The sequence below is a fragment of the Mirounga leonina genome, unplaced genomic scaffold, assembly GCF_011800145.1.
Source record: "Mirounga leonina isolate KUSES-001 unplaced genomic scaffold, KU_Mleo_1.0 Mir_115, whole genome shotgun sequence".
NCBI classification, from domain to species: domain Eukaryota; kingdom Metazoa; phylum Chordata; class Mammalia; order Carnivora; family Phocidae; genus Mirounga; species Mirounga leonina.
In genome coordinates, this window is record NW_023270268.1 from 14568864 (window position 1) to 14593546 (window position 24683).

At 43.4% G+C, this 24683-nt stretch overlaps 1 protein-coding gene across 1 annotated transcript in view; it reads right to left on the reverse strand.

The window, feature by feature from the left end:
* LOC118002762 (circumsporozoite protein-like) overlaps positions 1–24229 on the reverse strand; it is a 583926-nt gene extending 559697 nt beyond the window's left edge. Inside the window, exons 1-2 of the mRNA XM_034993410.1 lie at positions 23906–24229; positions 22748–22995 (exon numbers count right to left, since the gene is read on the reverse strand). Coding sequence (XP_034849301.1) covers positions 22748–22995; positions 23906–24068 — 411 coding nt within the window. The 5' untranslated portion in view covers positions 24069–24229. The remainder of the gene's footprint in view (positions 1–22747; positions 22996–23905) is intronic.
* Between the last annotated feature and the right edge of the window lie 454 nt (positions 24230–24683).

A 24683-nucleotide genomic window follows, 5' to 3' on the forward strand; every position in this document is an offset into this window, starting at 1 on the left:
CAATGCACTTGGCCACCAAGTGTGAAATTATGTGATTCATGCTGAAATTTTCACAGTGGGTTTGGGTTCACAATATTTTCAATTGTGGACTCATAAAGTGAAGTACTATTAACTTTTGTCACAAAATTTCATATATGCATAATTTCAGATCTCATAAAATGTGACTGTTCCCAGACAGGCCAAATTCTTAAGTCTGGAATCTCAAGTAGACATAGTTGTCTATCAAAAGCCATCCCAACCCCCAACCCCCACTCCTAGAGAACACACCTCTGTCTGGGAAGCAGATGCCCCACGAGGTCACATTTCTCAGCTACCTTGGACTAGAAGTAGCCTGTGACCAATTCTCTCCTACAGAATCTACGTGGCGTTGTCACCTCCACATTCTTACCCCTTCCTCAGACTGGATACAAGTGATAATCTGACCTTCAGGGATGGCAGACCGCCAGATGGAAGGAATGTGGGTCCCTGACTCACTGTGTAAAGAAAAACCACCACTCACTGAGAAACATACATCTTGGACTGGGACATGAGTGAGAAGTTTTATCATGTTGGAGACATTACACATCTAAAAGTCTTTTTTTTTTTTTTTACATTTTTAAAAATTTTATTCTGAAAAGAGCACTTAACATAAGATCTTCTGCTTAACAAATTTTTAAGGGCACAATTATTGTTGCTTGTATGTACAGCATACAGCACATCTTTAAGGCTTATTCCTCTTCTTTGACTGAGATTTATGCCTATTAATTAATAACTCCACCACCCCACCCCTGACAACCGCCATTCCACTGTTTGATTTTATGGATTTGACGATTTCAGATAACTCATCCACATGGAATCGTACAATTTTTGTCTTTCTGTGATTGGCTTATTTCACTCAGCATAATGTCCTCAAGGTCCATCCATGTTTTCACGTGTGGCAGAACTTCCTTATTCTTTTATTATTATTATTATGTTATGTTAATCACCATACATTAGTTTTTTGGGGTTTTTTAAAGATTTTATTTATTCATTTGACAGAGAGACACACTGATAGAGGGAACACAAGCAGGGGGAGTGGGAGAGGGAGGAGCAGGCTTCCCGCCGAGCAGGGAGCCCGACGAGGCGCTCGATCCCAGGACCCTGGGATCATGACCTGAGCCGAGGGCAGACGCTTAACGACTGAGCCACCCAGGCGCCCCACATCATTAGTTTTTGATGTAGTGTTCCATGATTCATTGTTTGCATCTAACACCCAGTGCTCCATGCAGAATGTGCCCTCTTTAATACCCATCACCAGGCTAACCCATCCCCCCACCCCCCTCCCCTCTAGAACCCTCAGTTTGTTTTTCAGAGTCCATAGTCTCTCATGGTTCATCTCCCCCTCCGACTCCCCCCGCTTCCTTCTTCCCCTCCTGCTATCTTCTTCTTTTTTTTTTTTAACATATAATGTATTATTTGCTTCAGAGGTACAGATCTCTGATTCAACAGTCTTGCACAATTCACAGCACTCACCATAGCACATACTCTCCCCAATGTCTATCACCCAGCCACCCCATCCCTCCCACCACCCACCACTCCAGCAACCCTCAGTTTGTTTCCTGAGATTAAGAATTCCTCATATCAGTGAGGTCATATGATACATGTCTTTCTCTGATTGACTTATTTCACTCAGCATAATACCCTCCAGTTCCATCCACGTCATTGCAAATGGCAAGATTTCATTCTTTTTGATGGCTGCATAATATTCCATTGTATATATATACCACTTCTTCTTTATACATTCATCTGTTGATGGACATCTTGGCTCTTTCCACAGTTTGGCTATTGTGGACATTGCTGCTATAAACATCAGGGTGCACGTACCCCTCTGGATCCCTCATTTGTATCTTTGGGGTAAATACCCAGTAGCGCAATTGCTGGATTGTATGGTAGCTCTATTTTCAACTTTTTAAAGAACCTCCATGCTGTTTTCCAGAGTGGTTGTACCGGCTTGCATTCCCACCAACAGTGTAGGAGGGTTCCCCTTTCTCCGCATCCCTGTCAACATCTGTCATTTCCTGTCTTGTTAATTTTAGCCATTCTGACTGGTGTGAGGTGACATCTCATTGAGGTTTTGATTTGGATTTCCCTGATGCCGAGTGATGTTGAGCACTTTTTTATGCGTCTGTTGGCCATTTGGATGTCTTCTTTGGAAAAATGTCTGTTCATGTCTTCTGCCCATTTCCTGATAGGATCATTTGTTCTTTGGGTGTTGAGTTTAAGAAGTTCTTTACAGATTTTGGATACTAGCCCTTTATCTGATATGTCATTTGCAAATATCTTCTCCCATTCTGTTAGTTGTCTTTTGGTTTTGTTGACTGTTTCTAAAAGTCTTTTTTTTTTTTTTTTTTTTTTTTTTTTTAACAACAGTTCAGCCTCTCTCAACTAAGACAGATTCCATAGAGGAAAGCTCTATGAAAAATTTGAGTCAATGAGACCAGCTGGGATCCTTAAGCAAGAAATGAAAAGAAAATCTAGATACATGTAATTGTAATCCTTCAGGAGAATTTTTAAAAACTGAATAACCAGCCTCCACTACGATGACCAGCTAGTATATCTGACAGGTATTGCTAATAGAGAAAAAAAAATTCTGCATCCATCAGATATATGCTAAGTTTCACATCTGTTTATGTGAAAAGCCTAGGTTAGTTATGGCCTCCCTAGGTTTAGAAAGGACCTTTGCTAAAGTTTCTGTCTCCAAGCAAATGAAAACTAAGGCCAGGTAGTAATTTGAAGAATCCTTCCAAGTATCTGGCTACAGGAGTCCACCTCCAAGATGCTCACCTCTTGGTATTCATAGCCTGTGCTGTCTCTTGCCACACTGAACAGGGCTGATCTGTGTAACCAGTAGGGTACTGCAAACATGACACAGTGTGACTTCCCAGACTAAGTCATAAAGACACTGGTTTTTACCTTCCTCTCTCTGAACCACTCAGATAAGTTGTTTGAATTCCTGACCTACAAAAATGCTTGTGTGTGAAATAATAAATGCTTACTGTTTTTAAGCTGCTAATGGGGGCGGGGGAAATTTTGTTACGCAGCAATAGATAACTGATTCACTAGCTTGTTTTACAGAGAGAAGAAGAGAGAAAGAAAGGAGCGGGGAAAGAAGAAGGAGGGGAAGGAAGAGGAGGAGAGAGAAGAGAGAGCTAACTAGCTCTCCCTAAGGCTGAAAAGCTTTGCCTACCTTTAGTTGTTTTTAATGCTTCCCGGAAACAGGGGAAGACTGTGCCAGAGGTCATCTAAGTATTATATTGAGTTTTCTTCAACCCAGTCATATGATGAAATCAGTTGTATATGTATAACAGATTCTTTTTAACAAGGCAGCAAAGATTTTATTCATGAACTGGTTATTGGCTTATGTGAACAGCAAATTTAAAGGTTTCTTTCTGTGTGTGTGTCTACCGGTAGAACTGAAAAGAAAAAAAAAAAATGGCTAATTGAACATAGCAGCTACTTCATTCAGGGAATCAGACACTATTTCTTAAGAGCCTCACATTTCACATAAAATGAAGACTTCAGGGCAATTTTATGCTTGTGCCTCTACACGGGACACTGAGCCTCTCCCATGCCATGATTGAGAACTCTCACACAAGACTACTTCAGTTTTATCTTTCTTGACTGAGGGCACTTAAGAGGTGGGAAAAAAACCTCTCGTCGCCTCCACATGGAGACTAGCTGGCTTGTGGGAAGTGTCACAGTGTTTGATCACACCGGCGTCATCACTGAGGAATAGAAAGCAAGGAACTTAGGGTGGCTCATTTCTCTCTTCACAGGTTGCAGGAACCATCACTCACTCTTACATTACATTAGCTGACACACAGACAAGCCCTAATAACAGAACCCCACATCAGAAAACAGTATCAGGAAGACCCGGAATACAGCTGAACAAGACAGGGCCATACCTTATAATCCACGACCAAAGTCAGAGCCACATAGTGTTTGATGACTGTTGAGTAAGAGCCACCGCTCTGACCAGCAGTCTGTGGCATGGCTCCAGTCTGTGGGGAATCCCCCTTTGAAATGGCTCATTTCTTTTTGTTCCAACCTGATTTTTCACTAAACTGAAATCTAACAAATATTAAAGAATGACATGGTATTTTTATAATAAGCTCACAGACCCTATCAGATAATTTCCATGAACACCACATCACTGTTTGACAAAGTCAATTTGTGGGTATAGAGTCTTCTTGGCCTGTGAGGTTGCTGATGCTGTGTAGACCAACACTTAAGTGCATCCTGCAATGATTCCCAACCAGGAGTCTTTGAAGATAACGCTGGGGTTCCATAAATAATACGCATCACTGTAAAAAATGCAACAGGAATTATGCATTTGCCCATAAGGCTGTCTGGGTTAAATTAAACAGAGGGAAGTACACTAGGGTCTTCAGGACCAAAGTAGGACCAATGCCTGCTTCTGTAAACAAAATTTCATTGGAATGCAACCACATCCATTCATTTACAAACTGTCTGCAAGTGCTTCCACAGGATAACACCGAAGTGGAAACAGAGGCTGAATGGCTCACAAAGCTGAAAATATTTACTATCTGGCTTTTCACATTTAAAGTTTGCCAACCCCTGAAATAAAGTATTACACTTCTCACTTTGGGCTCAGAATGTTTAGACTGACGTGGGACCCTTTCCTGGCTATCTCATGTATGCTGATTGCTAATTTCTTGGTTTAATAAAGTTAAAATAACAAATTTGGTAGATTAAATCTTTCAAGATTTAGAGTGAGGTCTACAGAAATTTCCTTCTTGACCCAGTATTGCCTTATTCATGCTTACCAAAATGTTTAAAAAATGGAATCTGGACTGCTCATACACTTGCTCAACAGCTTTTAAACCACTGGGTAAGTTTAAGTAGCTTGTCTTTTTCCAACATGTCTTATTTAGTTGGTCACCAATACTTTCTAGGGCTAAATATTCTTAGCCTTCTGTTGTGTTTTTAAGAAGACAACATGTAAACTACTTCGGATACAATGATTTTCTTGATGTGAAAAGTTATAAGCATGGATTAATCCATATTGTACAAGATAAGAAAGTGCTTGTAGCAAAATTTAATAAGGGGATAACAGCTACAGGATTTGAACTCACTGGTTTGGAAATAAGAAGCATATACATTTTGGCAGTGAAAGAGAAAATCTTTGTTACAGTCTAAGGAAATTATTTTTAGGGAGGAGGATTCCCATCTTACATCTTCGAGGCAACAGAAAGAGTCTCAATGAGTGTCAGTTTTGTTAAAAACGAAGACAATACTCAGAATTCTTGGTGTAGAGAACTTTCTCCTCAGACTCATCTCTTCTTATTAGGTCTGGCAAAAGGATGAATTCACATCTTTGGGAGTCCTGACACTCTATAACAAGGAAAAGCCTTAGACATTTTCTGCTTTAACGTTTTCCTCAAAATAATATCCCCCTAAAGTATACACAAAGTCAAGACCCAAAGGTCCAGAACATTCTCTACATCAGGGTTTCTCAACCTTGGCACTACTGACACTTTGGGTCTGACGCTTCATCATTGTCGGAGGCTGTCTCATGCACTGTAGGAGGTGTAGCAACATCCAGGGCCTTCACCCTAGACACCAGGAGTTCCCCACCCCTGACTGACAACCAGGAGTGTCTGCAGATACCACTGAATGTCCCCTGAGGTGTGGGGGGCAAAACTGCCTCAGCTGAGAACGGCTCTGGAGAAGAGTTAGATCTTTAACTTGCCCAAAAGTGGTTATTTCATTCAACCTATACAAACCAATACTTCATACACCTGGGACCAAATCTGTTCCCTTCCATGACGAAGTGGCTATTCATGCTATCGCAGTCATCACTGCTACGCTATCCAGGAGACTAAGACTTTCCTCAGAAAATTTCTCTGTGCTAAGACATGTATCATATGATCTCACTGATATGAGGAATTCTTAATCGCAGGAAACAAACACTGTTGTTGGAGTAGGGGGTGGGGTGGGGTGACTGGGTGATAAGACACTGGGGAGGGTATGTGCTCTGGTAAGCGCTGTGAATTGTGCAAGACTGTTGAATCTCAGATCTGTACCTCTGAAACAAATAATACAATATATGTTAAGGAAAAAAAAAATAGCGGGAGGGGAAGAATGAAGAGGGGGATATCGGAGGGGTAGACGAACCATGAGAGACGATGGATTCTGAAAAACAAACTGAGGGTTCTAGAGGGGAGGGGGGTGGAGGATGGGTTAGCCTGGTGATGGGTATTGAGGAGGGCACGTTCTGCATGGAGCACTGGGTGTTATGCACAAACAATGAATCATGGAACACTACATCTAAAACTAATGATGTAATGTATGGGGATTAACATAAGAATAAAAAATTTAAAAAAAAAAAGAAAATTTCTCTGTGCTAGTTTCTCTGATTGTCATCTTCCCAGATTTCCTTCCCACAGTCTTAAAAAAAATCAGCATGTAGAAGGCATCGCAGGCATCCACAGTAAGACTCACTTTTCAACTCAGTGTTTTCAAACCCTTCCCTGATTCAACAGCAGTGACGGACAGCCTCTTGTAACCGATCAGGGCAAAAAACTACCTAGCCTGCTTTTGCTAGAGTCCACCGCGAGAGACTGTTGCCTTATATACTGCGCATTAACAGGATTTCTTACGACAGCGCCCACAGTCGAATGTGGTTGTTTTCCTTGAGATCCTTTTAAATCCCCAATTCAATTACCATGCTCATTTTTCTGATGAATCATCAGCAGAAAGCCAGACTATTTTTTTAGAGAGTAATATGATCCTCAGCTGGAACATTACTTCTGCAGGACTCGGCTTTACCTACTTGGCACTCAACACACAGCCTAGCCCTGAAGAAGGTTAGACCTTGGTACTTAATACAGCATGAAATTAACCCCTCCCAGAACTTCTAGTTTCTTAAAGATAGCTGTTCTACAAGTGACACCAAAAGAAAAAGCGAAAACATAAAACTAAATAATCGAGCCAAGCGTGTGGTGTTACTTCATTGCCGTATCTCTACATTTGATAGACGCAGAGATGCAAATCTCAGCTCTAGGCCACAATTAAATTGAGGCACCAAAATAAAGACTTCACATCTATTTTCAAACATCACAGCAGCAGTGAAATGTTAAGTCTTCGGTATTGCTTTTCCCTCAAGGATTTCCTTTTTTCTCTGCCTCGTGTTCCTTCACTGGAGGGATACACACCAGCAAATCAACATGTGACATGAAGACACTGCCGTAGATACCAAATCCCCACGGAATTCAGGGACCGTGCCATAAAGGAGGAGGTTTCTTTGAATTCCAAAATGGCCTGAAAGCTGGAAGTGGAAGAAAAACTGGCCAAGTGACCGTCCCACACTTTGGCGGTCCCTCGGAGCTGGAATCGGCACATTTCTGAGTGCGTTGGAGCTGGGAAGACACGATGCTTAAAGCAAGGAGGCCCCAGGGACGAACACCCACCTGTCAGCTGATCTTCCCTTCGTCTTGCTCCTGGGACATGCCCCTTTCGGAGTTGCCTGAAGCCATTGACAGCACGGACGCCACCATTCTGCCCTTCACCCTCAAAACATCCCAGTGGTGAAAAGGGAACCCCACCCCGCCGCGATGCACAAGACTCCCAAATTGAGCTCCAGCTCCTTGTCTTTAGCTCAGACATAAAGAAATAAGAAGGGAATGACTAATGGGCAATTATGGTTGCCTTGGCTACAACTCTAACTTTTGGCAGATATATTAATTTTTCTGTACCTCTGTGTGTTTAATACTTGTTTAAATAGTACATAAAAATACTCAGAGGGTGTCAGGATTATTGCCCTCGCCACATGCCCTTTTTCTTTCTTGACGATTGTTGCGTGACCTGCCTTCTCACTCCCTGGTCCAGATTATTAGCCACAGCTGGGATACAGGAGCGAGTGCTCACATCTCTCACCATTTTCCAAGCATTGCTGCGTTCTGCATATGACGCCTAGGGGCCTCCCAGCTAACTGTGTAAATAAAAGAGTTTGAAATCACTTCAAGGTGTCATTCAAATTTTCATCCTAACAGGGAGGAAATTCACCACATTCACCCTGGGGCCATTTTCCCATCTCTTTTCCCACTAACAGGCAAATAATGTGCTAGACAAAGGCACAGCAAGTCCCATATTAGCATCTTTTAGGACTCACTCCCCAGTATTCCTCCAATCTTAAAAAAGATCACTCTTCTCACTTATGAATGAAAAAAAGAAATATAAAAAGGGTCTAAAAAGGAAGTTTTCATTATCAGGCTTTTTTTTTTTTTATGTCCTCTATTTTTCTTAGTTATCTCTACCTGAAATCCCTAATAATCATCACGAACTTGAAATTATATTGAACGATATAAGAAAAAGAAAAATAGGACACCTTAAGGGTATAACTTTGTAACTTAATACTCTTTATCCATTATATAATTCAAAAATTATTCCCTGCATTGTTGTTGCAAGCGTAGGGGCTCTGTGATGATATCAGACTTGGGCTCTCAGCAAGATTCCTCTGCCTGTGTGTTCTGACAAGTATCATCACCGGAATCCCCACAGTGTGAAGACAATCATTAGTAAATGGCAAAGAAGAGGTGTCAATGGTGCTTCAGCCACAGGTTCAACTACCCACTAATAAAGGCTTTGACCTTGGATAATAGAAAAGCCATCTCTTGGAACCACTTTACCAGAGACTGTTTTCTATTATGGCCAAGGACAAACACCAAGATTCAGTGGAACACCTAAATAAAAATAGCAACACCACTAGACAATATTTTTGAATGAGATCTTGCTCTAGGCAGCCTCTATACACAACAATATAAGTAGTTCAAAGACAATTTGTAAGTAATTCACCAAGAACCTAAACCAAACCCTAGGAAGTCACAAAATCTTCATCCTTGTCAAAGGATTGGTTTCAGAGCATCTCAGAGGGATTTCAGTCAACAACGGCTGGGGCAGGCCTGGAGAGCTGAAGTCAGTCCATAAACACGGCTACCCAAAAGAATTTTCTGCAATGATGGAAATGTTCTAGATACGCACTGCCCAGCGGGGGAGGCTTTCAACTTAGAGCTTTAAAGCACTTGAAGAGTGGCTAATACAAATGAAGAATTGAATTTTTAATTTTATTTCATTTTAATTCCATTTAACTTTAAATTGCCATATGTGTCTACCGACTACCAGATTAAAGAATGCAGGTCTGGAAACTGAGGGTGGGAGGGTGGGGTTGCCGAGGATTGAGGGTCTTGTCCAGGCAAGTGAGAAAGCACTGCCGGGAACGCCGTAAGCCAAGGGCAAGGAGAGCCCCACAGCTTCATCTCGCAGGCCACCTCCAGTTGATAATGAATATCTGCCTCTGAGGCTAAGGCTGAACTCATTAAGAAAGACGGCTGTGATGAACTCGACACGTCTGCTACGAACACGGGATGGGGAGCTGGTCACACAGGTGCTGTGATTTCATAACACCAACAGGGTGAGAACTTAAACTCTAGCAGAAGGAGAGAGAAGTAGAAGAGGTAGCCAGGTTCTGAGGCCACCAGATAGATGGCCGCTCCAGAAAACAGACTGGTTTGTAGTTATTGCTTTCTTTTTTTTTTTTTTTTTTAAAGATTTTATTTATTTGACAGAGAGAGACACAGCGAGAGAGGGAACACAAGCAGGGGGAGTGGGAGAGGGAGAAGCAGGCTCCCCGCTGAGCAGGGAGCCCGATGCGGGGCTCGATCCCAGGACCCCGGGATCATGACCTGAGCTGAAGGCAAGACGCTGAACGACTGAGCCACCCAGGCGTCCTGTAGTTATTTCTTTACTGCCCAAAATGGATGCTCTTGTATAAATACGGTTAAGCAGGGATGCTAAATATATGCCTGTAGCCAGACAGTCAGGGGGCCACTGGTGTCATTATATATTTAGCTGTTTACTTATTATCTATTGTATTTATTTAGTTATTTACTTGTTTAGTATCTGTCTCTCCCCCTAGAATGTGGGCTGCATAAGAAGAGGGACCATTCTGGGCTAGAAAGTAGGTATTAAATAAAAGATTGGTTTAAATGAGTATTTATACCCAACCATATTCATCAAAAATATATTTGCAGACCTCCCACATGCAATATACTGTGTTGGGGGCGGGGAGAGAAATAGCTGTGAAAAAGACAAACCTGGTCCCTATCCTCATGGCTTATATTAAATAGCTAATTATACAATTAAGAACGTATGATACCATAACGGCAGGGACCTGACTTACGCAGTAGGCAGGGACATGTGCAAATAAGGAAAAGCTTCCTTGGGTGTTAAGCTGAATTTTGAAGGCTGAGTTGGGATTAACTGGGTGACAGGGAAGTGAAGGGGGTTTGGGAGAACATTCCAGGCAAAGTAAATGCCTTGGGCAAAGGCTCTGGGTAGGACAAGGTGAACTCCAAAAGCTTAAAAAATAAATAAATGAAAACAAAACACCAATATTACTGTCTTCCAAAGAGCAAGCACGGCAGAGGGGCAGGACAGCAAGCTGTCAGAGTCTGTTGGTGATGTTCCCAGAATACCACAGTCCAAATTCAGCCCATTGGACCTCCCAGACACCTGAACCCACCCAATATCATCTGAGGACATCCTTCCCAGGAATGACCACATGTTCCTATGGACCCCAAATTCCAGCATTTTTTTAAATTTTATTTTGTTATGTTAATCACCATACATTACATCATTAGTTTTTGATGTAGTGTTCCATGATTCATTGTTTGCATATAACACCCAGTGCTCCATTCAATACGTGCCCTCTTTAATACCCACCAACGTTAATGAGATACATTTCTGCTCAATTTCTTAAACAGGGTCACAGAAAACCATGGGGGGAAAACCTCATTTATCTGGCAAAACAGAGACTTATACACACACACACACACACACACACACTGAGACTTGTGTAAGAGCTTAAAAAAGACTGCTCATGTACTACTGAATTTGTTTCCAATCTAGACAGTTCTTAGAAAGGTAAAAATATTATCGCCATTTCACAGTTGACAACCCTGAGGTCCAAAGAAAATGTAACTTGTCCAAGAGTTCAGTTAGAAGGGACAGAACCAGGATTCAAAGTCACAGCACCCCAATGTTTATAGCAGCAATGTCCACAATAGCCAAACTGTGGAAAGAGCTGAGATGTCCATCAACAGATGAATGGATAAAGAAGATGTGGTTCATATATACAATGGAATATTACTTAACCATCAGAAAGGATGAATACTTACCATTTACATTGATGGGGATAGAACTGGAGGGTATTATGCTGAGTGAAATAAGTCAATCAGAGAAAGATAATTATCATATGGTTTCACTATATGTGGATTATAAGAAACAGTGCTGAGGATCATAGGGGAAGGGAGGGAAAACTGAAGGGAAGAATTCAGAGAGGAAGACAAACCATGAGAGACTCTTGACTCTGGAAAACAAACTGAGGGTTGCTGGAGGGGAGGTGGTGGGGGGATGGGGTAATGGGGTGATGGGCATTAGCACCGGGTGTTACATGCAACTGATAAATTATTGAACACTACATCTGAAACTAATGATGTACTATATGTTGGCTAATTGAATTTAAAAAAAAGAACGTCACAGCACACAAGTACCATTATCTTCCCTACAAGAGCAGTTTCCTTCCAACTGAGAACCCATGAAAAATACTGAGTCTGATCCTTAGTGACACCAACCCCACCAACCGTGCAATTTTTTGACATTTTTTAAGTTTTTATTTAAATTTCAGTTAACATACAGTATAATATTAGTTTCAGGTGCACAATATATTGATTCAGCCCTTCCATACAATACCTGGTGCTCATCACAAAAAGTGCACTCTTGAATCCCCATCACCTATTTAACACATCACCCCAACTACCCAGCCCCCCAACCCCTCCACCCCAGTAACCATCAGTTTCTTCTCTATAGTTAAGAGTCTATTTCTTAAAATTGAAAAAAATAATAATAAACGTCTGCAGTTAAAAAAAAAAAAAACAGTAGAAAATTGAAAAAATAATAAACGTCTGCAGTCAAAAAAAAGTCTATTTCTTGGTTTGCCTCTCTCTTTTTCCCTTTGCTCATTTCTTTTGTTTCTTAAATTCCACATATGAGTGAAATCATATAGTATTTGTCTTTGACTGACTTATTTCACTTAGTGTAATACTCTCTAGCTCCAGGGCAGCTGGGTGACTCAGTCAGTTAAGTGTCCAACTCTTGATTTTGGCTCAGGGTCCTGGGATCAAGCCCTGCATCAGGCTCCACACTCAGTGGGGAGTCTGCTTGAGGCTTCTCTCTCTCTGTCTACCCCTCTCCCCACTCTCGTGTGTGAGTGTACTCTTTCTCTCTCAAATAAATAAATCTTTAAAAATGCTAAGACTATGGACTCTGAGAAACAAACTGAGGGTTCTAGAGGGGAGGGGCGGGGAGTGGGGGGATGGGTTAGCCTAGGGATGGGTATTAAGAAGGCACGTACTGAATGGAGCACTGGGTGTTATACGCAAACAATGAATCATGGATCACTACATCAAAAACTAATGATGTAACGTATGGTGATTAACATAATAAAAAAAGAAAAGAAAAAGAAAAGAAAAATGCTCTCTAGCTCCATCCATGTTGTTGTAAATGGCAAGATTTCATTCTTTTTATGGCTGAGTAATATTCCATTGTATATTTACTACATCTTCTTTATCCATTTGTCAATCAATGGACACCTGGAGCTGTTTCCATAATTTGGCTCTTGTATGTAATGCTGCTATTAACATTGGGGTGCATGTATCCCTTTGAATTAGTATTTTTTTATTCTTTGGGTACATAACTAGTAGTGCAATTGCTGGATAGTAGGGTAGTTCTATTTTTAACTTTTTGAGGAACCTCCATACTATATTCCACAGTGCCTGCACCAGTTTGCATTCCCACCAACAGTGCAAGAGGGTTCCCCTTTCTCCTCATCCTTGCCAACACCTGTTGTTTCTTTTGTTGTTGATTCTAGCCATTCCAACAGGTGTGAGGTGATATCTCATTGTAGTTTTGATTTGCATTTTCCTGATGATCAGTGAAGTTGAGCATCTTTTCATGTGTCTGTTGGCCATCTGGATGTCTTCTTTGAGAAATGTCTATTCATGTCTTCTGCTCATTTTTTAATTGGATTATTCATTTTGGGGGTGTTGAGTTTTATAAGTTCTTTATATACTGTGGATACTCATCCTTTACTGGATATGTCATTTGCAAATATCTTCTCCCATTCCATAGGTTGCCTTTTAGTTTTGTTGATTGTTTCCTTTGCTGTGCATGAGTTTTAATTTTGATGTAGTCCCAGTAGTTTATTTTTGCTTTTGTTTCCCTTGCCTCAAGAGACCTATCTAGAAAGAAGTTGCTATGGCTGATGTTAAAGAAGTTACAGCCTGTGTTCTCCTTTAGGATTTTTCAACCATGCAATTTTTTTTTTTTTAAGAGAAAGAGAATGTGCGGGGGTTAGGTGGAGGGGAGGAGAGACAAGGGAGAGGGAGAAAGAAAATCTTAAGCAGGCTCCACACACAGTGCAGAGCCCCACAGAGGGCTCAATCTCACAACCCTGAGATCAAGACCTAAGCCAAAATCAAAAGTCAGATGCTTAATCGACTGAGCCAGATTGAAGACCAACTTTCTAAAACACACTTACTGGGTGCCTGGGTGGCTCAGTCGTTAAGCGTCTGCCTTCGGCTCAGGTCATGATCTCAGGGTCCTGGGATCGAGTCCCCACATCGGGCTCCCTGCTCGGCGAGAAGCCTGCTTCTCCCTCTCCCACTCCCCCTGCTTGTGTTCCTGCTCTCGCTCTCTCTCTCTCTCTCTCTGTCAAATAAATAAATAAAATCTTTTAAAAATAAATAAATAAATAAATAAAATAAAACACACTTACTTCAGGGTTGGAGGCTATAAGGAGCTGCTTTAGAAAGTTCTACAGCCACTTATTCAGGAAAGTAATACTATTCGTCCAATTCGAATGCAGAGCCTTGTTTTGAACTATTTTTTAAGTCAATTTGGAGAACCTGGAATCATTCACAGGGCCTCATTAGTTCTGAAATACAATGAGTCATTTTCAGTCTCATGGATCGAATGCCCCAGAGCACTTTCAACAGTGACAGCTCTCATATCCTAAGAGTCTGCAATGATCCACGTGCTTTATATGTATCCTGTAATCAAGGTGACCAACTGTCCTGGTTTACCTGGGACCCAGAGGTTCCTGGGGCAGAATGAGCTGGTCACTCTACAGGCAATTCATCCTCATAACACTGGGGTGCAGTAAGGGGGACTTATCCATCACCTTAACTGATAAGAGAATTCCCATGGTTTGCCCAAAGTCCGCAGAGCCTGTGGGATCAAAACTGGGGTTTGAACTGAGATCTGATTCCCAGGGGTTAGTCCTACCCTAGCCCTCTCGGTAACCATAGCACCACAATTTAGCTGAGAGAGATGGACATCCTTGGGTACTAAAATGCAAATGAATACCTCAAACCTTCCACTTCTCTGGAGAATTCTCACCTTTCTACCTTATGATGTGGAGAGGATTTTTTCAGGACTGAAATAAAACTTGGGAGCACTCTTTTGCCTTAAGCTCAGTGTCCTGATTTGCATGTCAATGCCGGCAGTGTTATTTCGCCTAAGGGCTGCTTTTAAAACCCCCAGAGCAGAGAAAGCAGTCTGGGCTGGGAAACTAACCAGTAAATTGTGGGGAACAGGCCACATCAGGACTTCATCAGGTGTGGAGTCACACCTGATGAAGTGGAAAGAGTAAGAGTCTGACAGACTTAAATTTAAATTCTTCCCCTGCCATATACTAGCTGGGTGACCTCAGGGCTAATAATAGTTATTTCACAGGCTTACCATGGAGTATAAAATGAGATCACCCAATGTGAATCTACCTTGCTCCATGACTGGCACATGAAAAACACCCCGTAAATGTTAGTTTGCCAACAACCCCCAAGAAAGGAAACTCAAGATGACCCTTCTTTGTAATCTCCTCAAAGGTTCACCAGGTTTCTGAAACCTAAACCTTGGTGAAACAATAGTTTGTGTCAATAATAAGAATACAAATAATCCAATTTTTTTAAAAAACAGCCAAAGATTTGAACAGACTTTTCACCAAAGAAAAATACAGATGGCAAACAGGCACATAAAAAGATGTTCAACATCATTTGTTAATAGGGAAATACAAAATGAAGCCATAACAAGATATCATTACATACCTACTGGAATGAGTAAAATTAAAAATATTGACAATACCAAGTGTTGGTAATGTTGTGGAACAACTGGAATTCTCAGGCACTGATGGTGGGAATGCACGCTGGACTGGTACATTTAGAACAGCTATGGCAGCTTCTTATAAAGTTAAATACACTTATAATATGACCCAGCATTCCCATTCCTAGGAATTTACCCAAGACAAATAAAAATGAATGTCCACAAAAAAATGTTTCTTAATAAAAGCGAGAAATCACCCAAATGTCCATCAACAGAGGAATGGACAAACAATATGTGTTATGAGATACTACTCAGTAAAAAAAAAAAAAAAGGAACCTACTGATACAAACATCAAAATGAGTGAATACCAAATACATTTTTTTTGGCAAAAGAAGTCAGATGCAAAAGACTATACACTATTTGACTCCATTTATTTGAAATTTTGGAAAAAGCTGGGGTGGGGTGAGGGAATTGTCTGCAGGGGGACACAACAGAAGTCTTTGGAGGTGATGGAAACCTTCCACATCCTGTTTGGGGTGGTGGCTACACAGGTATTTACAATTGTCAAAACTCATTGAACTGTACACTTCAAAAGGGTGGATTTTACTACATGTAAATTATGCCAGGAAACCTCACTTTAAAGAGAAAATAGATCAGAAAATACTAAGGGTCTTACATGGGGAGGATGCAATCCTACGAAATAGGTGGAGTAGGAAGCATGGCAGGATGGACAGGGCAGACCCTGCCACTGATTTTGTGAATGGGACTTGACTTGCACCTTTAGTTATTGGGGAAGCAAACCAAGAAAGGGGAGTCGTTTATTAGTTAGTGTCTCTATATTGCCCAGTCGCATTTCATTAATTAGTTACTTCCAAAGCTTGTTAGCAGGTCAACGCTTCACTTTAAAGAAAATGTGTTAAGTGTCCCCACTTACAAAGAATGTGCCTTGTGTTCTCATCTCTCCGATGGTCCTCACACCCTACAGCATCCTGATCTGTGTATAAGTGTGTCTCCTCCGTGAAACTGGGTTTCTCTTTCAAGTTTGTGATCCCAGCATCTAGGAGGTGTATAATGAGTGTGGACTGACACATCAAGGCAGCATTCAATATAAACTGCTATTAATAAGGGCCCACTATGTGCCAGGCATGGTGCTGGAAGAGTGTGTGCTCAGGAATGAACAGCTCGCCTCCAACATTTGCCATCGAAAAATGAGGAACACATTGTCCATGGTGCCTCCTCCTGCAGGACTCCCTCTGTAGGATGTAAGGTCCAAATGGAAGCACAGAAATATATTGACATGTAGATTCAAAAGTCAAAGAAAATGCTTTAGAGCTTTGAGCAGGAAACCAAATTACTTTAATTCAGGGCAGACAAAAAAAATGTTAATGTACTTCATTCCAGTGGGTATGAGTTCCATGGAAGATCTATATTTTAAAACATCAGAGCCCAATCACATTCATCCTGAGATTATCTGTTCAGTAGATGTGAAACGTTATCACGGATTTCATTTTATAAGTGGGAAAACTAACCTGTACACAAGCAACGGAAGACTTAATTTTCCTCTGTATTCTTTCTTCTCAAATGGTAGGAAATCAATGCTAAGAAAATATTTCAGGCTGTTTAAGTGCATTTGTCTGTCTGTATCTGTCTGGTTCTCACCTTCTCTCTTTGCCTCTATTTCTCTCTCTCTTTTTTTCTTTTCTCTCCCTCCTGTTCTGCTTCCCTCTCCGTCCCCCTCTCCTCCCATCCCCTCCTCTCCCTCTCTAGGAGAGGAGTTATACCAGTTGTTCTGCCCCCTGATATCCACTCCCCTTGATCTGCTAACAGCACCTTGATTTTCCTCTCCAGGGACTATACCCCTTCCAAAGAATAAAATTTGCAAGAACCTTCAACGTAATACCCACTCTTCCCTGACCAAGAGGCAGATATCTGATCCAAGCAAGGTCCATTGGATAACCTTGCCCTGGACTTTGGCTCTTGAGTAGAGTGACAGAAACGCAAAAAGATGGCCGAAATTTATTCTTGTGTCAGTGCCCTTGAGAGACCTTTCTTCACTTTGTACAACTAAGATCTTCTGAGATCCCCCAGCTTCAGTGTTTCTCAAAACCAGTTTTATCATTTCTCCTTTGATTCTGCGATTACCTTACAACCTTACGATAAAATACCTTTTTGCTCAAATTAAAGTCAGTTTCTGTTGCTTGCAAACAAAGAGCCCTAAAGGATACAACTTTTTAGTTCATTTTTTTTTAAGTCTTAAAACATGCCACCTACTTCTCCCAAGAAGCCATAAATGTCATGTGTAAAAGCAGGGCTATGCATTTGCTTTATTATTTTATTATTTACTCTATTATTTTATTATTGCATGTACCCCTGGGGCTTAGACTGGGATGTGGGGGCCTTCTATGCTGGTCCTCCTTGGCTTTCCCGATAAGAGAGGAGAGGTGTGTTGACAAGTCAAGATAAAGGATAACTCTTTCCTAACCTCCTGCCCACCAGGAAAAGACCTCAAGGCCCACAGGGCAAAATCAGGTCAATGAGCACCAACATGGTTTGACTGTCTGTACCACTTCCAACCCCACAACCTCTGGCAAACTGGAAATTCTAGGTGACTTGGAGCCCCAGCTCATTATCCTTTTCAGAACCCTGGATCACAAAGGTAATAATAATGATCACAATTATTGTTAACAATTACTGAGCAATCAGTACCTATGAAGCATTGAATTACAAATTGTATACACTTTATCTCGTTCAAGCTATATAATAATAACTGTTATTCCTATTTTACAGATGAAAATACTGAGATTTGGAAAGGTCAGGATATTACTGAAGTTAAGAGCCAATGAAAGAGCCAAGAGCAAATGCAGGTCTTTCTGATTTCACTCTTAATCAGAAAGCCAACACTCTTAATCACAATGACATCGTGTCAAATGTGGGCAAGTTTCTGCTTCTGTGCTGAAAATCAGAGTTCACCTGGCTAATACAATACAAACATGAGGGGGTTTCCATTATTTTTCACACCAGAAACAAACACCCAAGGGGTTATGCATCAAAGTGAACTGTCTTGATTTTATCAATTGCCTTTTCTCCTCTACTTGCCACTTGAGACTTTGCTGTCCTCTGTGTACTGACAAACCCTATCTTACCTGGCACAGGAATGTTTTTCAGGGTAAAATAAAAAAGAAGACTATCACTCCCCATAAGTTAACAGCACTCAAGAGCTTTGCCAAAGTTGTAACTCCCACAGGGCTCACTGCAGCAGGATGCAGAGCTCCAGGGACCTCAACCTTTGTACTTCGCAAGCTGCTCCTACCCACCAGAAAAACGGGGGGAATAGTTAACCCCAATCAAATCTGGCTCTTAAATACTCTCTCAAAGACCTTTCAGATGTAAAGAAAGTCTTAAACCCTAGAAGGAGAAAATGAAAAACATCAATACGTTTGCAAATTCATTCAGCAAACATTGACTGGACAAGTTGAGCTAATAGTACTGTGCCAAAGTTAATTTCTTCATTGGGATATACACGATAGCATGATTAAGAAGGATGTTAACATTAGAGGAAGCTGGGTAAAGGGTATATGGGAACTCTGTCTTATGTTTGCAACTCTTCTATAAATTTAGTCATTTCAAAATTAAAGGTTTTAAAAAATGTACCGACAGGCTGGGTAAGAGATTCCCTACAGCAACCTCCTTTAAGACTGACGATTTAGGACAGCACGACTGCTGAAATGAGAATCTTAAGTCATGTTCATCAGTGAAGTATCATTGGTAGCAACAGCACAGAGTCTCTCTAGTCCAAAACCACAAGAACATATTTTGCAAACCAAGGCTTTAACGAGAACTGAACAAAGAAGAGAGCTTGGTCATGATACCTCACATCTGGGCCATAAACATACACTTCGCGGTAAATGGTAAATGGGGTGTGTGTGTGTTTTGGTGGGGAGGGAAAGAGAAAGAAAGAGAGGGGAAGAAAAGGGGAGAATACATGAATGAGATGAAGCTAAAGCAAAACAGAATCATTTACATCACTCATCTGGGATCAGGGGAAGAATTCACACATTTGTATAAGTAACTAGGTATCACAGATGGACTGAATTACTGGGTGCTGGTCCTCAACACAAGGAACACTAACTTTTCCAAAGAAAGTTTCAGAAATACTTATCCAAGAGTTATTTAGCATAAGCAAAGCATTGCAGAAAAGTTTTGAATGGCCCTAAGAAATGGAATATCTAAGGGCTACAGAGAACTGCAAGAAAGTTTTGAGGATGATCAAATCCAGGGTGGAGAACTCTTTCAAGGACGGGAAGGTCTCTTACTTAAGGGCATGACCATGCATCTGCAAGACCAGAAGAAAAGAGTTCTGTCCAGTTTAGAGAAACTCTTTTCTGATACGAGGAAGAAGTGCTTGAGATAATGGGTGAGGAAATATCTCAGTAGGTCCCCAAAGGGGGGACCACCTTGTCTTTGGATGACATTGCAAGAAGAGGAAACTGGTTTTTGTAAAGGTTTAATATAAACCTGCCTGAAAGCACAGAGGAGGAATAAATGGTCGATTTAGGGTCTATGTCAATTCATGGAATCAAAGCATATGCAGCATGTAGCTGCTTTAACATTTCTCCGGAGAGTAGTTGGTAGAGAGGAATTGGGCATTGTTATTCTAGGAACAGAAAGTGCCAGTCACATCATGGAACTCTGGTGTAAAAAAATCCTTTGACTGATCCAGTTTTCTAACCTTTCCTCCTATTTCAGAGACTTTCTGAGGATGTATAACCGTGCACCTGCAATTCAGGAGACAAGCTTATCTGGCACTAAGCTCGGATTTCTTTTCCGATAAGACAACTGAGGTAAATTCATGAGAAAATAAATCATGGCCCCCAAATCAGAATCTGAAAAAAAAATAATGCCATTACTCCCTGGACACTTTATTTGGTGAGGAGGAGAACCGTATCCACTGACATCCTATTTACAGTACCCTTGCTCCGAGAAAGATTTAAGACAAATAATAAAGTATTCAAAATTCATATTTCATTATGTTTATGAGTGAAAAGAAAATACAATAGTTCATTGCATTACATTTGTACATTATTGTGTTTAAATCCTATCAACATAATAGCCCCACTTCACCCCAAACAGCTTGGTAAAACCACATTCCACTTTATCCCACTTTGTCTTCCATTTATATTTTAGTAGAATAATTTGGTCAGACACCCAAAGGCCCTCCCACTAATGAAAGCAGGATTTGCTGAGAAAAATCAATTTATAACTTGCCTTAGTACCCATCAAAGACAAAAAGAGTTATTAAAGTCTGAAACACAGCAACCATCCTCAAACTCAGAAGACCCAGTAGGAGAGCACCAGAGGTAAACGAAGGGTTAACACAGCTGATTTCTGGCTTAAGAGAAGGATGCAACACGATTTATTCTTTTTAAAGATTTTATTTATTTATTTGAGAGAGAGAGAGAATGAGAGAGAGCATAAGAGGGGAGAGGGTCAGAGGGAGAAGCAGACTCCCCGCTGAGCCGGGAGCCCGATGTGGGACTGGATCCTGGGACTCCAGGATCATGACCTGAGCTGAAGGCAGTCGCTTAACCAACTGAGCCACCCAGGCGCCCTGCAACACAATTTTTTAAGGCAAACACCTGGAGGGAAAAAGGTAGTATTTTGTTTCCACCTCAAGAAATTACAGACAAACGTAAAGCAAATCACATCAGTGGAATACTCAATTATCTGAACATGCTAATTAGCAATATCTAATCAACCCGCTTTCAGGCCTGTCTTCACCTGCTGTAATTTTGTAGTGCATTGCCTTCCTTATTCCTCACAACTGGTAGAACATTAGACAGTCTGCATGGTGCATCAAAGGGAAACAAATAAGCACAGATTTTTGCTGATGGCAGGAATTTCTCATGCTCAGGGCATATGAACCAACAATATGGAAACAGCAGCACTGGCTGTATATTTTAATTATTCCCCACACCTATCCTGCAAAAGACACTTAAAGTTCGATTCGGTGATATGATACTCAGCTATGGTCATTTCATAAAACTGAGCGCACACAGTCATTTAAAGTAGTAAATATGCAGTCATGACAGAATTAAATATTCATGAAATCAAGAGCAAGCGGAAAGCTGAGGATATCAGAATATTAAAATTCATCATAGTTTTTACAATGTAAATCTTGTATGCATTTGTAAGGCACCCCGGTTCGGTCTAGTGTGTGTTCCAATTCCAGTTCCATGGTAGACTGCCATTTAAATTACAATATCGATTTGGGTAGATAAACAACAATGTCAATCCTTACCTCAGTTTCAAAATGCAAAACAATTTTGAACATTTGCAAATAACTTAAGTGAGCCTGTCTCCAAACACAGAACAGCAACACTCAACGTGATCCCAACGTGTTTCAGATATTTGTTTAATCCACTAGGACCTTCGGGAAGGTCCAACAGAAACCAAGGCAACTCCTAGAAGGAGCACTCATGACATGCAATTCTCCTCTAACCAGGCGAAGTAGCTATTTTCTTGCACATTTCTAAGCGATCAAAAGTGACAAAGTATACTGACTGACCCTTCGTGGGTTCAGGTATCCTGATTCGTCACACCAACTTTTTCCCAACATTAGCAGTCAGTTTCAAAACGTATTAACAAATGCATGTGTACACTTTACACAGATACAACTAAACAACGCTAGCTTCCACAAAACGGAACTCCGGGCGTGAATGGGAAAAGACTATGCTCAGAGACCAAGCTGTTATAAATACACTCTAATAATATTACCAAGGCAGTATTTTCTATGCAGTTTCCTTTACTTTACAATTTTCTCAACAGAAGAAGCATCAGCACCAGAGAATGATGGCATTTGAGCAATTTCTTACTGGAATCCAATTACCTGAAGAACTCCCCTCTCCACAGTAAGAAGTAGCTATCCCCTGGTCTACAATGACACAGCAGGGCTGCGAAAGATTTCCAGGGCTCATCTGCTTCCAGGCACCTGGTCCCTGCCCTCCTAGCTAGGAGGGTGCCGGCTGAGCAGGAGGACCTCGAGTTTAGAGCTGCCTCGAGTTAGGCAGCGCTCTCCATTCTGCAAATGAGCCAAACTTTGCTCCCATTGTTGCCATCTTAAGGTTGATGTCACCTCCCTCCAAGGAGTCTCGGAAGCCACTTAGCAGCTCCTGAAGACACGCTTCCCCTTGACCTACATCATCTAAATAAGCCTTGGTTATACTGTGTGGGCAAGCAAAGGTCTCTCAACACGGCTCTCCCGAGGTGCTGTGCTCTACCCTGGGCATCACATCGCATGTACCAGAAGACTTTTCTCTGCACACACCTCTGAATACGGAAACCAGGACAGACTCCTGCACACGCCTTCCAGTTCGGAAAGTCACTCTCTCCCATCGACTCCCCTCAATCGCACGCCTTCCCCACATCTGCAACCCCCACCACCGCACAAACGAGGGAAGGGGGTGGGGGGAGCGGAGGGGTTAAAGTGACAGCCACTACTAGAGATCCTCGGTTTTGTTCAAAAGGTGTCACAGCTCCAACACTGTGGACCTACCTTGCTCTCTCCTTTCTCGCTGTTGGGTCTCGCCTCGGGATCGTCGCTGTCCTCCGCGCCTGCACTCTCGCCGGGCACTTCATCCTGAGCCAGCTGCTGCTGCTGCGGCTGCGGCTGGGGCTGGGGCTGGGGCTGGGGCTGGGGCGGCTGTGGCGGCGCCTGGCAGGCTCCGCCAGCCCCCTGGGAGCGGGGGATGGGCTCCGGGCGCGGAGAAACTCCCTCAACATCCATCTCCATCTTCCCATTCACTGGAGGGCAAGACAAAAGCGGAGCGGGGACTTGGCAGCGGCGCCCGGCGGCTCCTCAGCTGCCCGTGGCACGCATGGCTCGCCGAGGAGGGGCCGCCTCCCGCGCGCCCTCCCTCCTGCCGCCCTTCGCCCGCGCTCCCCGCAGCTCCGCTCGCCCGCTCGGCTCGGGCGCTGGCGGCGTCTGGGCCGGGGCGCGCGGGGAGCGGGGGGCCGCGTGTCCTTGGAGCGGTGGCCTTCGGGCGCCCCCGGCAGCCCCGCTAAGCAGAGCGCATCCCGGCGGCGGCGGCGGCGGCGGCGGCGGCGGCGACGCCTCCCAGCCGCGCGCCCAGCCCCGGGGCCGCCCAGGGACTTGCTCTCCAGCCGGGCCTCCAGATTCGCGGTGCTTTCCAGCCTCTCCTGGGGCCCCTCGGCGTCTCCCCTCCCCTCCAGCCTCCGGAACAAAGTTACTGGAAGAACGGCCGGGCGAAACGGACAAGGAATAGGGGCTGTCAGGTGCGAGTGAGCCCTACCATCCCCGCCCGCTGACCAAGCGCCGACCCCTCACCTTTGCCCTCGCCCCGGCGCCGAGGAGCCGAGGAAAGGAGGGGTTTCCGACCTGCGCCAGGTGGTGGCGGCGAGGACCGGCGGGAGGGGAGCATGCGGAGGGCTGGGGGCCGGTGCGCCCACCCCCGAGCCCCGGCGACCCCCGCCTCGGCGCAGGCCCGGCCTCCCCCCGCCCCGCCCCGCCCCCCGCGCCGAGCGTGTCTCCGGGGTCAGCCCTCCGGAGCGTGCGTGAGTGTGTCCCCGGGCTCCCGCTCCTCCGTCGGTTCCGCCGCCGCCGCCGGCTCCGCGCCACGCAGCCCCGCGCTGGAGAGCTGGAGCGCAGAAGCAGCGGAGCCGGCCGCCAGCTCCGGGCAGGAAATCGACCTACCCTCGCCTCCGGCCCGATCGCGGGCAGGAACCGGGAAGGGGTGGGGCCCCGCGTGGACGGCGAGGACGCGAGGCTCGCAGCGCGCCCGAGTTGGGCGTAAAGGTCGGCCGGAGAGGGTCGATGGGGGAGGCGGAGGGCGAAGCGAGAAGTCGCCGCCAGGCATTGACTGCAGTGTGCCCCGGGGTGGGCGCCAGCTGGGCGCCGCCGCTCCCAAGTGGCGAGCTCTCCTGTGCTGGAAGGGCGTCCTCCGCAGGGCAGGTCTCCAGGAGGTTCCGGTGGTGACCCCAGGCCAAGCAACGAGCTGCGTCTGCAAATACAGATAGAGGTGACAAGGGTAGAACTTGGAAATTCTTAAATCGGGGCTCACCGACAGTCAGGTGATCAGCATGACTTCTAAATTTAACACCACTTGGTCCTGGGTGTAGCTTACAACTTCGCAGAACCTGCTAACTGCAACTCCACGTCCAGGACGGACCCTCCAGCAGCTATGGAGAGAAATAGCAGGTTATTAAGAACCTGTTTAATATTAAATAGAGCCCATTGTTCTGGGCTTTGAGTTCCATAATGCCCCCAAATGGATCAGCAGATAAATGAACTATTCATGCATTTCTTAGCAGAGGGTGGCCTTTTTTCCATAACATATAACGTATCACAGATAACGCTTACCCAGTGAAACTAGAAAATTGCATTGTTCGCGACTGCTTTGCATTAACTTAAGACAACTTTTCCAGATCAAGACACGGTCTCAATAGATGGAGCTACACAAGAACGTATCATC